Raw genomic sequence first — 18608 nt, 5'->3', positions numbered from 1 at the left:
GGTTTGAAAAACAATATTTAAATGGCTTACTTAACTATGCCATTTAAATAAGAATATGCTTTTTTTGTTAACATTTTTAACTGATTAAAATATTAAACATGAAGAGATCAATTTTCCCCCCCCTGATCTTTACTCATTGAAACACACAAAACAAGAGCAGCAAAACCATTTTGGCTAGAATTCTTTCTTAAGCACATTACATACTTTCCTGTTTTCCTCCAGTAGTTTCCTGGGCATATCTCACTCTTTCCTATCTCAGGCTTGCCATGATGACTGTCAATTTCTCTTCCACACAGTGTACAGGGATGTTCTCATGTGCAGTTCAACTGTAGCAGGGGTGGGGACCCTTTTTCTGCCAAGAGCTATTTGGATTGTATAACATCATTTGTGGGCCATACAAAATTGTCAACTCAAAAATTAGTTGGTTAAACAGTTCATTAACTCACCCCTAATGCCTTGAGGGCCGGACTAGATGATTTTGTGGGTTTTATCCAGCCCTGAACTTACAGGGTTATTTGCCTCTACAAAGCATGATCAAACCTCCTCTGAGTTTTGATTCCTTGAATCTTGTTTTTATAGGTTTTCTTTTTTTGTTGTTTTTTTCTCTCTTGTAGTCTCTTAGGCATTATTTTTGTGGTTGCCAGTGTCCCAGACCTTTGGCAGCCTTATTTTTTTTTTCTAACCTCCTAACAAATTTGCTGCTGCTAATATGCCTTGCTAGAAAATCACAGGATTGAGTTTACTAGAATTATGTTGTGCAGAGAGCTCCAAGGGGCTTTCCACTTTTGAAAGTGTTTGGACAGTGGGGAAAGGACCGTATCTATTTTGGTTGCTCAGAGGTGTTTTGACTTATTTCTTAGCTCCTGGCTGTTCCCTGGATATGTGGAGGTCTCAGGGAAATGACCTATCTATGTACAAGCTACCTAGGCTGCAGGCAAAATAAAATGCTGGCTCTCGTAGTAGTAAATCCAGTAGACCTCAACAAATCAATGGAAACTGAAAGCAGAGCCAAGCAATCAATAGTCATCAAAAACCTCATGCCTGCGTCTGCTCCATTCTTTTTCCTGTCACTCCATCCTTTTCATTCATCCCGGTCCAAATGTCCTCCTAGGTTAGAAAGGAGCAACTGGACAAGGATAAGCAGAAATTATACCAAACAAATTAGGGACTAATAATGTATGCATTGCAAGGTTCATTTCCCTTAGCCAACCAATAAATAGCACATCTTTTAAACATACAGGACATGTTTTAAACATATAATCAGGTTGCTAGATGCAATGGAGACTCAAAAGAAGTAGGCGTTTATGTTTGCTACCCTCATTTTTCCCCCCTTAATCCTTACCGATATTTTCCCATTGATTTTTAGAAAGAGTGGAAGGGAGGGAGGGGTGAGAAAAACACTGATGTGAGAGAGACACATCAACTAGTTGCCTCCCGCATGCACTCCGACTGGGGCAGGGAACAAACCTGCAATCCAGGTACATGCCCTTGACTGGGAACTGAACTTGTGACCCTTTAGTGTGTGGGCTGATGCTCTACCATTGAGTCATGCTGGCCAGGACCCTCCCTTATTTTTTAATAAAAGGATTAACTTCAAGAGTAAAGTGGACCGTTTGTGCAATTAAAATAGAATTAAATGTAATTAAATTAAATAACACATAACTCTCTGGGAATCTAGATGTTAAGTAAACTCAAATTGCTGCTACTCAGGGTCAGTGCTATTTTCTTTTAGTTCTGGTGTCTAAAGTAAGATTTAAATTCAATGTTATCCACTATAGATGTAAGGGCACTTTTTTGAAGAGCATTTCTTCCATAACTTATTGAACTCCACCCCACCCTTGAAGGTATTTATGCAGTTCCAGGGCTTAGGAAAAGTTTTTATACTTCCCAGCCTTCTTACTCCAAAAAATAATCAACAAAATGGGTAATAACTCTAAAAGAAAATAAAGCAAATCTACCCCTTAATCTTCAGAGCAGTGATTGAAAGGCAGCTTATAATGGGACATATTTTTTTGGTTTCTTTTGCTTAATTCTGAGAAAAACCTTACAGGTTTCATGGATCAGTGTGTGAGAAGCAGCCTACCCTTAGATTCATGTATGAGAAATAGCCATCTTCTAAGAATCAATGCAAGCTGCTAGACAGTGTTTTTAACGAGAAAAATCTTTAATTTTGGTCAGTACAGGGAAGAAATACTGGAGTCACAGAACAACGTGCATGAACAGGATACAACAGTTCATAAAAACTGAATGACAATGCACACAACTTTCTCAAACATTCAGTCACCTAAATATAAAAGCACAGATGCATGGGGGGGGGGAGGGGGAGAAACTGTATCTAACATTGAAACTACTACAGGACTCCATCAACAACCCTTAGTAAAAACTACCGCACTGAGAAACTTGGCAATCATAAAACCACATCAACTCTCACAAGTCTGAATGGTGCATAAACATAGGAAAAGCATGTGTACGAATGCCCTATACACCACAGATTCTAGATAGACACAGGTTTATACGGATACCATAGCGTTATACTTTAAGGAAAGATTTCCATGTAAATCTTAACAGCACATAAACTCTTATAAAAATAACCTGACCCTAAATGACATTTTAGCAACAAAGTAATTAGATGTTAGAATTTCCAAAGTGAAGAAGAAGGAGAAGGAGAAGGAGAAGGAGAAGGAGAAGGAGAAGGAGAAGGAGAAGGAGAAGGAGAAGGAGAAGGAGAAGGAGGAGAAGGAGAAGGAGGAGAAGGAGAAGGAGAAGGAGAAGAAGAAAAAAAAGGAACACACACACAAAAGGCAAATCGTGACAAAAGTATGCATTAATTTTCAGGATAGCTTCCTCTTCCCAATTAAATGGCCCTGTATAAAAAGTTGCTGGAAAAATATAAAACTGAATACTGTACATTTACACTTGAGTCCAAGCCATTCCGGACATGGCAGCAACCAACAGTTCAGTTACCTTTGCTACTCACTGTTTTTCTCCTCTGGAGGGTCATGATTGCAATCTGTCATTTGTGGTGTGGGAGCGTTTTCACTACCCGTGGGAGAGACTCCTCTTTCATGTCCCTCTGAGCTGGGGGAGACCTTATTACTGGTCCCTGGAGAAGAAGGAAAGCCATCTTCGGTTATGTCCCCCTCTCTGTGACATCCAGACCCAGGTGTCCTCAGCGGGGAGGAACTGCCATGGCTTGACCCATTGGCCAGCGGACTGCAGTCTTTACCTGGGGCCTCTGCCTGTCCCTCAGGCTCAGGCGTCGCCCTGCTGGTGCTTGGGGCTGGGGCTGGAGGCTGCTGCTCTTGGTACTGAGCCAGCTGCTGGTGAGTCTCCTTCAGTTGCTGCTGAAGAACCAGAATGGTACTCTGCATGTCCTCCACTTCTTCCTCCAGTTGAACGATGAAGTCACTCAGTTCATTCGAGCTGCTCTTAAGCTCCTCGCTGTATTTCTTCTGGAGAGCCAGCTCTGCTTCCAGCTGTGCAATGAGTTCCTGGTTCACCTGTCTTCCCAGCTTCTGATTCTCCTGGATGAGCATGCGGCATCTCGCCATCAGGTCTTTGCCTGTCTGGCTGGCGGGAGTGAACTTCCAGGCGCTCAGTTCATCCTGGGTTTCTCCCAGTTTGGTTTTGGTGTTTTCCAGCTCATCTTTCATTTTGAGGAAGAAGAAGTTGATGGCGGGGTCTGCCAGGGCTGATGCCAGCTGGCCAGCACCGGGCTGCTGGAGGTGCTGGATCTGAGCATAATACTCCTCTATCTCTTGCTCATTGGTTGCCAGGCGCATGACCAGGATGTCTTTTCTGTATGCAGACGCTTGCTGCTGCTGCCTCAGTTTCTCCCCTGACTCCCTCAAGCCGGTTATGTTGGAGTTCAGCTCTGTGTACTTGTCCTCCAAAGCTTGCACGTAAGCCTCATACTGTTTCCATCTTAAAATTAACTCATCTCGGGCCATGACTTTAAAGTCTGTCTCACTCAGGCGAACCTTTTTGGGAAGAGGTTCCTCGGTGGTCATCTCGAGTCCTCTGCAGACGGCGGTCCCACAACCGCGGCACAGTCCCGTCGGCCAAGGCCACGCCACCCGATCGCCACCCACGTGGCCCAATGGTTCCTGCAACTGCCCGGCTGGTCTGATGCTCCCCTTTATTTGTGGGTCTTGAAGCCGCAAAATGGCGCCTAGGGAGGAAGTAAGGCACTATCGTCCCACCCCCTTCTGGTTCTTCCTCCAGAGGGAGACCCCCGCCCCCCGCCCCTTCGTGGGTCCCTTGGAAACGTCATTCAGTGTGATTACAAGTGGCCGTTGGCATTGGAACCATGATCAGAAGGCCCACAGTTGGGCTCCTCATATGCAGGTGTGTGTAGATTGTTCAGGGAAGGAGAGGGAGTGTATGTGGAGTGAACAGCAGTGTGGTATCCATATTACACATGTGTCGCTGGTCATTTTGAAAGAAAGCTAGTTGAGAACGTGGCTATCTTTCCCATCGTTTGAAGGCTCTCTGAATAGACACCTACCATGTCCTATGGTCAGCTGAATGAATCACATATTAGAAAGGGATGCAATTGAATGCTAGATTATTCATGGTAGTAGGGACAAGGTTAACTTTTAGAGAAACCACTTATTCAAACATATTGAAGTAATAATCCAAAAGAAAGTGTTGAGAGCCCTGAAACCATTTCAAGCTATCGTTTTTGCTCATGTTCTACTGCAAATGACGATGACAGACAAGATGGACCAAAGATTAGGAACTAGAGAATACTTTCCATGCTGGCCACACAATGCTATGAACATATGCAAATTTGATTATCATTAGCTCAATGACTGTTGAGAATGATGGATGTACTAAGTTTATTAGGTAACCATTTGGTTTGCTATTAAGCTAAACAAATGCGATAATTTAAAATATAATTTATAAGGCTAGTTTAATTGTTTATAGCTGAGGTTCTTAGCTTTGGATTCATACTAGCGACACTTGAAGAGCTTTTAAAACCCTAAACCCAGGCCACATCCTAGACCAATTACACTAGAATTTCCTGGGGCTGGGACTCAGTTATCAGTATTTTTAAAGTTCACTGGGTGATTCTAATATGTACCTGAGTCTGAGAAACACTGCTTTATATAATGTCCCTGTTTACTCTTAAATTTAAATGCATTAGGGACTCTAATAACTTTTAAGGGTCTATTTCTTTAACAGAAATAGAGGAACCATTTCTGTTACGTTTCTTTTGCTTTAAACAAAAGCAAATCATTCCAAAAGAATAATCTTATTTGTTTTCTTTTACGCCTCCTTTTTTTCTTTTGGCTCTTGGCTTCTCTGTCATATGGATCAATATAGCATAATATATGGCATTAGGTTATCCTAGGTTGAATCCAGGTTGGGCTATTTGCTAGTTGGTATTGATTGGCAATTTGTTTAGCCTCAAAACTAGGTCCCCCATCTATAGCAGTGATTCTCAATTATAGATGATTTTACCCCCTAAGAGATATTTGGCAATGTTGGAGACATTTTTGATCATCACCACTTAGGGTTGCTTTTGACATATAGTGGGTAGAGGCCAGTGATGTTGCTAAACATCCTACAGTGCACAGAACAGTCTTGGTAGCACACATTCATCTGGTGCCAAATGACACTAGTGCTGGGGTGAAGGAACCTTGATCAACAGCGAGGCTCTGGACTCTGACTGTATACTATATTCAAATTCTTGTTCCTCTACTTCCTAGCTGTGTAACTTATTATTCCAGCCTGAATCCATCTGAAAATGTAGCTATTATTAGCATCCACCTTGGAGTTGATGTGAGGTTTAAATGGGGTTATGCGTGTGGAACCTTAACACAGTGCAACGTAGCTATTTATCATCAAAATCTCTCTCCCATTCTGTAGCATATATAGCCTCTTGTTAGGGTCCTTGAGATCATGTTTGACCCTATTCTCAACAATCTCAGTGTTAGTATTTCATGCTTAGGTGATAAGAGCAGGAGAGGGGTCGAAGGGTGGAGCTATCTTTGAAAATGCATCTGCTTCGGATTCCAAGAGGAAATTCAGAGGAGACAATCCTACAGACATTGTCCATTTCCTTCTCCCACCTTTCGTATTCCTTTCCTGGTTTACTACTAGAACTTGACACTTGTTTTGAGGTGGAGTATTCAAATAAACAAACTTGCATTGGCTCAAATAAAAAGTAAAAAATAGCCCAACCAGTGTGGTTTAGTGGTTGAGCATTTGACCTATGAACCAGCAGGTCACAATTGGATTCTCCATCAAGGCACATGCCCAGGTTGTAGGCTCTGTCCCCAATAGGGGGTGTGTAGGAGACAGCTAATCAATGATTCTGTCTCATCATTGATGTTTCTATCTCTCTTTCCCTCTCTCTTCCTCTCTGAAATCAATAAAAATATTTTTAAAATGTCAAAAATATTTTTGTAAGTGATGATTCTAAGGGAAGATGGCTTAATAGCAATGAACACAGCTCGTTAATAAACTTTTTATATTTAATATTAACAAGGGACTGTTAACTATAGGAGTCTGAAACTTGGGAAAGAGTTCCATGGTGGAAATACATTTGGGAATTATTATTATTGCAGAAGGAGTCAAAGTTCCGGGACAGAATAAAAGTGAGAGAGAGGATGTAGGGAGAAGGGGGCTCAGGTTATAGCCCAAGAAATACCAACTTGTTTAATATTTATTGAAGATCTACTGTGCACCTGTCATTCACCTTTCTAATCTATAATACTATATTTATTTTTTAGGGAGAGTCACCAAGTGCTATAAGCAAATAAAGTGAAATCCTCAATGAAGACAATATGAGATACTCACAAAAATAGCTTGGAAATCCCAGTACTGATAGCTCTACATTAATTGGATGCATTTTAAATCTTGTCATTATAATTATATAATCATATTAAAATATGTAAAATTTGAATTTTTTATCTATACATATACTTTTCTCTAGTCATAGTGTGCTTATAACTAGGTGTGTTTTTATAACAATTTTATTGAGATATAATTCACATAGCATATAATTCACCCTCTCAAAGTATACACTGAGTGGCCAGATTATTATGATCTCTGAACACATAATAATCTGGCCACTCAGTATATATCCTATATAATAAAAGGCTAATATGCAAATTGTCCCCTCGACCAGGAGTTTGACAGCAGGCAGGCTGGCCAACTGCCCATGTCCCTTCCCCCTGGCCAGGCTGGCCGGACCCTACCCATGCACAAATTCATGCACCAGGCCTCTAATCCTAATATATATATATATACCGTGTTTCCCCGAAAATAAGACATCCTCCGAAAATAAGACCTAGCGCATGGAAAGATAAGACATCCCTGAAAATAAGACCTAGCGCAACTTTGGGAGAAAAAAATTAATATAAGACACTGTCTTATTTTCGGGGAAACAGGGTGGTATGTATATCAATATACATACTGAGTGGCCACATTATTATGCGTTCAGAGATCATAATAATCTGGCCACTCAGTGTATAATTCAATGGTTTTTAGTATATTCACAGAGTTGTGCAACCATCACCACAATCAACTTTAGAACATTTTCATCACACCCAAAAGAAACCCTGTACCCATTAGTAGTCACTCCCCATTTACCCCAACCCTTCCCAGCCCCAGAGATTTTCTGTCTCTGTAGATTTGCCTGTTCTGGACATTTCATATAAATGAATTAATTCAATATAAGGTCTTTTGTGTCTGGCTTCTTTCAGTTAGCATCATATTTTCAAAGTTTATTCACATTGTAGTGTGTATCAGTAGTTCATTCCTTTTTTTTTTTGAATGTATTTTTTATTGATTTAAGAGAGGAAGGGAGAGGGAGAGAGAGATAGAAACATCAATGATGAGAGAGAATCAATTGGCTGCCTCCTGCATGCTGCCTACTGGGGATGGACCCCGCAACCTGGGCACGTGCCCTGACCGGAAATTGAACTTTTAACCTCCTGGTTCATAAGTTGACACTCAACCATGGAGCCACACCAGCCAGGCAATAGTTCATTTCTTTTTATGACTGGATGATAACCCATTGCGTGGATATAGCACATTTTCTTTATTCATTAGATTATGGACATTGGATTGTTTTCACCCTTGGGCTACTGTGAATAGGAACGTTTGTGACAAGTATTTGTTCGAACACCTGTTTTCAATTGTGGATGGTATATATCTAGGAGTGGAATTGCTGGATCATATGGTAAGTGTATAACCTTTGGAGGAAGTGCCAGAATGCTTTCCGAGGAGGTCATGCCATTTTACATTCCCATCAGTAATGTATGAGTTTTGAAATTTCTCCACATCCTTACCAACACTTTTTATTACCTGTCTTTTTTATTCTAACCATCCTAGTGAATAAAACCATACTCACTAGGGGCATATCGTTGTGGTGTTGATATATATATGGTTATTTAATATGCATTTCCAGGTTGCTATCTCTCATAATATTTCAAATGGCTTCAAAATATTCTTTCAAATGGCTATATTATAATTTGCTAGACCATTTTTCTACCTAGGAATACTTGTTTGCAAATTTTTACAATTATAGATAGATTTTCCTGCATACAGATTTTCTAATGTTTGGATTATTTCCTTAAGCTACTTTCAAGACCCACTTTGGTCTTTATACATGAAGGATGCATAAAGAAATATGCAACTGGGAACTGTTGTGTGATAGAGAAAAATATTCTCTAATGGACAAATTTTTATCATCAAAGGTTTAAACTGGCAGAAAGTTCCCAATAAAGAGAATTTCAACCTAGTAATGAACACAAGCTTGGCCACTTAATTCATCTTTAAACAGAGATAGAAAGGTCCTCTCTAATTTCTACTTGAATAAAAATGAAACTCCTAATGTATACTATTGAGCTGGGACACTTAAATTAATTATTACCTAAAACAGATTTTTATTGTATATAAAAAAACACAGAAAATATAAGCAAAAGGAAGGAAGGAAAACTCTCCCTCCTGGCAATAATCATTGCCTCTTTCTACAGGGTTCCTTGATGAGTATATTTTTTAAAATACATTTTATTGATTTTTTACAGAGAGGAAGAGAGAGGGATAGAGAGTTAGAAACATCGATGAGAGAGAAACATTGATCAGCTGCCTCTTGCACACCCCCTACTTGGGATGTGCCCGCAACCAAGGTACATGCCCTTGACTTGAATCAAACCTGGACCCTTGAGTCCTTAGGCCAATGCTCTAGCCACTGAGCCAAACCAGTTAGGGCCTGGATGAGCATTTTTGAGACATTAGCAGGTCTGAACTAGTTCCAGTGATCAGTCTGAGAAAAACCACCTATAAGCAGATTTATTAAATGCCCAGAAGATCCTGTGCTCTGAAACTGTTGGGGTTTTTCTTCAAGGAGATGTATATCTCCTTGGAGAAACGTTAACATTTGCTTCTGTGTTCTTTGGTCTTCCGGTTCATTTATATACATTGAAGAGCAAAATTCATGCAAATATGTGGGGAAAGTTTCAGTGGGCTCTTCCACTTCAGAAAATTGATTTAAAATTCGAGTGACATTAATTCCCAATGCATTAATTAGACAGCTTGCACAGTGTATCTCCTGCTAACTTAAATTATTTCCCTAAATTCTGCGCTACCACTTCTGTATGCAGATATGCCACTGAACTAACTTGTTACAAGAGGGACTTGTTTTTTGACTAAAAAAACAACACACTACCCAGACCTAAAAAACAAACAAACAAAAACTATGGATGTTAAATTATGAATATAGGAAAGCTTCTGCACAATCATTTCTATTCAAACATGTATTGACTACTTCCTGCACATAAGGCAGGATGCTGGACTATGGACTCCATTACAAAATGGACTGGGTGCTAGGGAGGAGCAAAACCAATCTTGAGGGAGAAAGTTATATTGCAAATACAGAAAGAGCCGCTGCAAAGGGATTCTCTGAGCATTTTCTAGATGCCAGTTTCATTTCAGTTTCCTTCTTATAATTTTTAATCTTTATGAGTCAACTTTTTGTTTGTCTCCTTCTGTTTTCTTTTAGAAAGCAGAGGTAAAACCCCAACCTGATGGGGGCAGGAGGGGCCCTGGGAGTGTTTGACCAGCAGGACTGCAGGTGTGGGGTACTGGCGGTGGGGGGGGGGCGGGAAGGGGGGTGGAGGGGACTGGGGAGCGGGGTGGAGGGGGATGGAAGCCTGTCAGAGGGTGTAAAGTGCAGGAGAGAGAGGCCTACTGACTTGGAACCATTTGACCCCGACCCTACAGAGTAGCAATGGCCCCTAGGCAAGTGTTTGCAGAGCTGTCTTGTCTTGGACTCTCTTGTGCCTCTTTAGAAAAATACAGGTGGCTTGAGCCCAGGCTCTAAGATTGTGACTCGGTTGCTGGGGGAGGAGCCTGGGAATCTGTATTTTTACAAAGCTTCCGGGGCAATGGTCATGCCCATCCAGGTTTGGGAACTTCTACAGTCATTGCTCACAACTCAGCGGTGCCAGAGCTCACGGCTGCAGGGCAGAACCACCTGGGAACTATTAATAAAGCGGATGCCTGGGACCTATCCCTCAAGATTCTGTCATTGATCTTCTGAGGGCCTGAGGACCGGGCTTTTCCTCAAGCTCTCTAGGTAATTGCAATGAGCAGCCAAGATGAGAACCACTGGTTTCAATGCATTCAATCCATCCCTGGCTTGTGTTGCTCAATGGTTAGAGCATCAGCCCAGGAACCTAAGGGTCACAGATTCAATTCCTGGTCAGGGGCAGGTACCTAGGTTGTGGGTTCATTCCCCAACCCCTGACACGCGTGGGGGAGGCAACCATTTAATGTGTCACATCTCTCATTCTCTCTCTCTTCCTCCCTCCCTCTCTACCACTGTATCTGAAAAGCAATGGAAAAAATATCCTCAGGTGAGAATTAAAAAAAAATGTGTTGGCAACATTTGTATCTCTTAAAAAAATAAAGGCACTTAATCCTGATGAATCATTGCTCTTGCTATCAAAGCTCCAAATGAAGAAATGGTGGCAGTTTGAGCAATTGAAGTGGATAATTCAAGAGAACTGAGAGAACAGAGGAAGGGACTCAGAGTAGGCGGGCGCAGAGGGAGTAGGCACATCATTATCAGTACAGCACCGCTGAGAGCACTTTCTCTGAGACTTCATCACCTAAAGGGGTGAGGGGCTGGAAACACAACCCTCCCCCAAAGACCTGCTCTTTCTGGAAGGTTCACAGAGCCACCAGCGCCTTGATTATGAAGCGAGGCTTCTGTTTCCAGAAGATAAGCAGTCTCCACAGCCTTTCGCAGCCAGCGGGAGCATGGCAAGAGCACGGTCTGGTGATTTCGTCATTGAGGGGCTGGACACCTGTGCACAGAAGTGGCCTTCACCCCGATGACAGACAGACTCAGCTGATTTTCTGTAGACTCTGTACTTGGAACCATGCTCCGTGTTTCTTGGAATTTATAAATAGCACAGCAGATGGCAGTCCAACATAAAAAGAATGAGATGAATTTGTGACCCTCTCCAATGTGGCAGCTAGGCCAGAGACGGCAAAGGCTGGGAATGGTACAGTCTGCAGAGCACTGTCCCATAGAACTTTCTGGAATGATGGAACTGTTCTAAATCTGAGCTACTCGGTACAACAGCCATGAGCCACGTGAGCTCTTCAGCACTTGAGATATGGGTAGTGAGAGTGAGGAACTGACATTTTAATTTAATTTAATTTTAATTAAGTACAATTTAAATTTAAGTAGCAACATGAGATGAGTGGCTTCCGTATTGGACAGGGCAGTTCTAGAGAATGAATCTGGACTCTGTCACTTACTACACTCTTAACCTGGGGGCAAATTTCTAAATCTCTTCGGGCCTCGGTTCCCTCACCTGTATTTCTTATTTGCTGATATCTAAGTCATCTTAGTGAGAGAAACTTTTTTGTTTGGGAAAATGCCTTCATGGATAATTTGGCTATGAAAATATAGGCCTCAGAGGAGGGTCTGGAAAGGAAATGCAGAATACAGGAAGGGCCGGACATTTTCTATAAGAACATTTGAGAAACTATTCATTAATTGTTGGCCCCGATGAGAATGGAAAGAAGAGCCAGTAAGAGAGGCTGGGCCTACATGGAATGTTGGGGTGGCCAGATGGCCTATAGGAACAGGGAGAGTTGTTTCTGTTACTGTGTTGTAGACCTTCTCTATCTTTCCAGATCTTTGATAAAAGTTGCTCCAAGCACAACTGGCTTGGTTGGATTTGTGTGTGTTTATGTGTATGCCTTGTGAGAGTGATGGTGTGTGAATTAAATAAGGGAGTGGCTCAATGTTTAGAGCAGAACTGATTGGAAAAGGTAGATGGGATGATCAGACAATTACTAAGCTAAACTCATTTAGCAAAAGCAAGAGCGCAGAGGCAGGGGAAAGCATGAGAAGGTAAGCCCCTAAAAATATTAGGAATCATGAAACCAGCATTGTTTTTTCATTAAGTAGAAGGTAACACCAAGAAGTTAACACCCATATAGGGTGTCCCAAAAATGTACACACACTTTAACAGCTGAGAGCTTAATTAATGTTTCTTTCTTTTCAGATTTAACCCATTGGAATTAAAAATGGCAGCCAAAGTGTGTATATTGGGTTAAATCTGGAAAGAAAGAAACGTTAATTGAGCTCTCAGCCATTAAAGTGTGTATACATTTTTTGGGATCCCCTGTATATCTCAAAAGGAAGGGTAATTCTAGCCAATATTTGTATTATATGTAAATTGGGGATAATAATACCTACTTGAAGGGTTGTGGTGAAGATAAAATGAGATAATGTCTGTAAAGTGCTTAGTTCTGTGCATCGCACATAAATAAGAGCTTAAATGATAGCTAAGCATAATTTTATAAATATAATGCATTTGTTTTAGAAAGAAAATTGAGTGGGGGGAAAAAAAGTGAAGCTTGCCTAAACCGGTTTGGCTCAGTGGATAGAGGGTCGGCTTGCAGACTGAAAGGTCCCAGGTTCTATTCCAGGCAAGGGCATGTACCTTGGTTGTGGGCACATCCCCAGTAGAAGGCAGCTGATGGATGTTTCTCTCTCATCACTGTTTCTATCTCTCTATCCCTCTCTCTTCCACTCTGTAAAAAGTCAATAAAACATATTTTTTTAAAAAGTGAAGCTCCTGAGTCATAGCAAGCATTTCTTAAATGCCGTACTCCTTTCTTTTCAGGAAGGCACTCTCAGACCCTTACTTGATAGCTCTAGCACTTTACACTGTAGATCCACACAGAAACTTCCTGGGAACGTATGAGGTCTTTCCCTCTGCTCCTTCTCTCAGTTACATATGGCTATCACTTATATATATATATTTTATTGATTCTTTACAGAGAGGAAGAGAGAAGGATAGAGAGTTATAAACATCGATGAGAGAGAATCATCGATCAGCTGCCTCTTGCACACCCCCTACTGGGGATGTGCCCGCAACCAAGGTACATGCCCTTGACCGGAATAGAACCTGGGACCTCTCAGTCCGCAGGCCGACGCTCTATCCACTGAGCCAAACCGGTCTTGGCGTGGCTATCACTTTTAAGTACCCCGAACCAATGCAAACTATTTCATGGCAGTGCAGCACTTATATTAAGCTGCTGTCTAATGTCCAGGTTTGTCTTCCATCTTTATCCACACCTGTCTCAGATCTCTCTCTCTCTCTCTCTCTCTCTCTCTCTCTCTCTCTCTCTCTCTCTCTCTCTCTCTCTCTCTCTCTCTCTCTTTTTTTCTCTCTCTCTCTTATAACTCATGGAGGATTATTGCATTGATGAACCCAACTTTCACCTAATTTTACTGAGATGAGGGTCTTGTTTACCAACAAGTTGTCCTTGCCTCTCCCATAGTGGCCTTCATTTCCAATCTTTTTTTATTACTCCTGCTTTTCAAATGTCACTAATTGCCTATTTGGAATATTCATTCTTTGGCTGAAACATGTTATTTGTATCCTTTTCATCTCTGTTATTTATTCCAGCCTGCTTCTTGTACATAAAAATCAAACCTCTTCCTCAGAGCAGGCTGGGAAAATGCTGAGAATTATAGGGTTGTCAAAACGCCTAGAAAATTCAGACAGTACAGGTTACACTAGAGGCCACCAGACAGATGTCTGCTTTTCCTCACAGTTTGATGATTCAAATTAAAAAATGTTTTATTCATTCCTAAACAAAACAACTATCTCACCTGCAATTCAGCTACCTTACCTCTGGGTGGTAGACAATCATCAGCATTTGTGGCCATAGGAAAATGTTTGATTGAAATACAGATAAACCTGCCTTTTGCCTTTAGAAATATGATTCTTATTAAAACAACTCTGTGTAAGTACCATGGCATAACTTATCAAATAAATTACTTAATTTATTGATGGTAGCCATTCTGGCAGCTATGAGGTGGTATCTTGTTGTTTAATTTGCATCTCCCTAATAATTAGTGACATTGAGCATTTTTTCATGTTTACCATAGCCATTTGTATGTCCTCTTTGGAGAATTGTCTATTCAGTTCCTCTGCCAATTTTTAAATTTGGGTTGTTTGTCTTCCGTTTGTTGAGTTGTATGAGTACTTCATATATTTTGGAAATTAATCCCTTATTAGATGTATCATTGGCAAATAAGTTCTCCCATGCAGTAGATTTCCTTTTCATTAAAAAAAAAAAATTAATGTCAGAGAGAGGAAGGAAGAGGGAGAGAGAGATGGAAACATCAATGATGAGAGAGAATAATCAGTTGGTTGCCTCCTTGCATGGTCCCTATTAAGGATTGAGCCTGCTATTCAGGCATGTGCCCTGACTGGGAATCAAACTGTGACCTTCTGATTCATGGGTCAACACCCAATCACTGAATCACATCAATTGGGCATGGGTTCCCTTTTCATTTTGATGCTGGTTTATTTTGCTGTGCAGAAACTTTTTAATTTGATGTAGTCCCACAAGTATACATGATCTCACTAATATGTAGAATCTAATGAACAGAATAACATAGATCCAGAGACATTTAAGCATGCAACAGGCTGACATATTTCAGGGGGTAAGGGGAGGTGGGGGACAGGATGGGAAGAGATTAACCAAAGAACTTATATGGGAACTTCTGGGGAAGATGGAAATGTACTTCTTGATTTGATTTGCATGAGTATATACATTCATCATAATTTATCTAATTGTACATAAGATATAAGCTAAAATGTTAACCATGTTGAATTGAGTGATTTTAGTTTCTTGCTGTATCTATGTTTTGCAGGTTTTCCTCATGAACACATTTTTCTTGAGTAACTAGAATTAATTTTTTAAAAAAATAATTTTATTGCTTGAGCTTATAAACTATTTTTCTAATTTGCCCATTTACAAATATACATCTACACAAGATCACCTTTTCCCTGGATGTACTTAATGCTATAACATTTGCATTAGCATGTTGTCTACAGACAATTTCAAAGTTCTAATGAATCATAGATTTGTATTACTGGAAAGTAAGTTGAAAAATTAGCTGGTCCAAAAGATTTATGTCCGTGGTGCTGATGAGAGGTGGTTATTAATTTTCTTCTGGTATATCTCTAGGTATAGAGCCTCCATCACTTCCTTTAGCCAGCTTCTTTCAATACTTTATCATCTTGATGGATGATTGCTTAGAAGATCCTTTTGAGGCAGGTAAAAGCCAGATAGGATACTATTGTATTATATTGAGGACAAAGTTAGGTTATTGACTTCTAGAATATTCTTCCATCCACCTGATCCTATTGCTCCATAATTGATACTTCTAGAGTTTGATTTTCCTATTATCTTTGATGAAATTAAAGAGCTGTTTGTATGTGTGAACTTGTTTTTCTTTAGGGATAACTTTCTTTTATTACTAGAAGTTTTACTCATGGAAGCACCTCAGCTCCACAATGCTTTTTTGCCTTTAGTTCAGAATAGAGGCATTGTACCATCCATGACTTCTTCTATCTAGTAGACTGTAATTTATGTATTGAGAGAGAAAATACTTGTTAAGAAACTCAAATAAGGAGAATTTTGAGAGGGACAATAGAATTATTACTAATTTAACTAGCATAACAGACATAAATGGACTACCCAGGCTATTTAGACTAAACAGTGTTTGCAAACTACGGCTCACAAGCCACATGAGGCTCTTTGGCTCCTTGAGTGTGGCTCTTCCACAAAAGAACACATTCTGGGCAAGTCTATGTTGAAAAAGTGGTGTTAGAAGAAGTTTAAGTTTAAAAAATTTGGCTCTCCAAAGAAATATCAATTGTTGTACTATTGATATTTGGCTCTGTTGACTAATGAGTTTGCCGACCACTGGGCTAGAACAAGTTCACCTAAGCTGCTTTTAGCCAACCTGGCAGCTATGAGGTGTATTGGCTGCAGTTGCATATGTGTTTATGCACTGGAGTGGAGTGAAGGAACGGTGTTTAAAAAGAGGGAGATTCCAGTTAAGGCAGATTTTGTCTTTGTGAGTTTAAGTAAAGAAGAAAAGTAGTCTATGTTTTTGTTGAAGTCCACAGCTCTCATAAACATTGTTCCAAAAATAGATTGCATCACTTATTTGTGGTTCACGATGCTCTGAATATTGATGGAGCATCAGGGTGGAAAGCTCTTATTTTTGGGGAGATCTGTCCTCTCTTTACTGATTTTTCGGCATGCAATTCTGCACCTGTGTATGAGACAATCTGCTTGCCTATTCATGAGAAAACTTCCCTTCGATTCCCTTTTTGCCCTGCTCAGCGCTTGCCTGCATTACTGTTCTGCTTTACAATAATCAAAATTGATAGCTATCGACTGACTCTGACACCATTCTCATTTTATGAGTATTTTCACACACAAACTGCTCCTGGATTATGTCTATAATTGGCACAGTGGCTGCAGAATCATTTTTAGACTTAATTGGTTGCTCCTAATGTACTTTTAAGTGTTTTTTTTTTTTTTTTTTTTTTTTGTGTGTGTGTGTGTGTGTGTGTGTGTGTGTGTGTGCGCGCGCGCGCGCATAACAACCGCTAAATAGAGTGTGATGAGAATACCGTCCATCAGTTTGAAAACAGAGTCACATTCCTGGGTTTACATTGAGAAGGAGGGAGTTTGTTAATGAGAAATACGTAGACTATCAAGTGGGCTCTCACTGTTCAGTCACGTCTGGGAACAAATAAGGGCAATATAAGGGTGATGACGTTCATTTAATGTAACCACTTGTTAGTTTGATTCTATTTAATTTGATCAAAAACCCATGAAACTGAATCATTTGCAATAAAGGTAACACAATTCCTCCTCTTTTATTTTGATGGATATTAATTACTGCAGGCAGGGGCTATGGAGTAATTCAATTACTGCTATAACAATGTTGTCATTTAATTAATAATGCATGCCTCATATCTGAGTGTGAAGGCTTTGCAGAGTGATTACAAGAGAAAAATGTAATTCAGATACATGTGTAGCATCCAGATGTTTTCTCCCCTACATAACCAAGTAAATATGTATCAATTTTTCCCTTCTGTTTTTATATCCATACTAGAGGCTCAAGCCGATCAGGGCTGTCTGGCCTAGTCCCAATACCTAATCCGGACCTGTGGGGCAAGAGGGGGAGGGATCACAGGAGGTAGGCTGTAGGAGCGCACTGAGCACCTGGGGGGGGGGGCAGCTCCTGCATTGAGCATCTGCCCCCTGGTGCTCGGTGTGCATCACAGCTACTGTTCAGTTGGTCGTCCTGTTGTAACAGTTGCCTAAGCTTTTATATATTTAAATTGTACATACCGGAATCTCCCTAGCTTTTTTTTTGCCCTTGGTGAAAATGCTTTATTTTAATCAGGGTTTATTAATAAGGTCTTTCAGCCTCAAATTTAATTCCGTGTCATAGCAGGAGTTGTTTAAAGTAGAGAAAATGGGTAGGTAGACACATGGTGAGAGGGGACTTTTTGCTATATGCACTTTTGTAACTTTGAATTTTTTAAATTGAATTTATTGGGGTGACATTGGTTAATAAAATTGTATAGGTTTCAGGTGTACAATTCTATAATACATCTTTTGTGTTCTGAATTGTATGATCACCACCCAAAGTCAAGTAAACTTTTGTCACTATTTATCCCGCCTTTACCGTTATACTTCCCTCCATTGCCTTCCACATACTGTTGTCAGTATCTATGAGGTTTTTTTTTTTTGCATAATTCCTTCCCCTTTTTCACCCCCATAACCCCATTCCCTTCTGACAGTTGCCAGACTGTTCTCTGAGTCTGTTTATATTTGCTTGTTAGTTTATTTTATTAATTAGATTCCACAGATAAATGAAATCATATGGTATTTGTCTTTCTCTGACTGGCTTATTTCACTTAGCATACTACTCTGCAGGTCCATACATGCTGATGCAAAAGGTAAGACTTCCTTCTTTTTTACCGCTGGGTAGTATTCCATTTTGTAAATGTACCACAACCTTTTTATCCACTCCTCTACTGATGGACACCTGGGCTGCTTCCAAAGTTGGGTTATTGTAAATAATGCTTCAATGAACATAGGGTGTATACATTCTTTCAAATTAGTGTTTTGGGTTTCTGTGGATAAATTCCCAGAAGTGAAATTGCTGCAGTTTTCATTGTTAATTTTTTTTGAGGAATCTCCACACTGTTTTCTGCTATGATTGCACCAATATGCATTCC

At 40.3% G+C, this 18608-nt stretch overlaps 1 protein-coding gene across 1 annotated transcript; it reads right to left on the bottom strand.

The window, feature by feature from the left end:
- Window positions 1-2969: 2969 nt before the first annotated feature.
- LOC311615119 (pre-mRNA-splicing regulator WTAP-like) lies at window positions 2970-4010 on the bottom strand (the record flags this gene model as incomplete). Its single annotated transcript, XM_084870342.1, has 1 exon — window positions 2970-4010. The coding sequence occupies one exon, from the start codon at window positions 4008-4010 to the stop codon at window positions 2970-2972; it is 1041 nt and encodes a 346-aa protein (XP_084726468.1).
- Window positions 4011-18608: the final 14598 nt, after the last annotated feature.

This window comes from Pipistrellus hanaki (genome assembly GCF_964339955.1).
Source record: "Pipistrellus hanaki genome assembly, chromosome: X".
In the NCBI taxonomy this organism is placed as follows: domain Eukaryota; kingdom Metazoa; phylum Chordata; class Mammalia; order Chiroptera; family Vespertilionidae; genus Pipistrellus; species Pipistrellus hanaki.
This window is presented reverse-complemented; position numbering and strand designations above follow the sequence as displayed.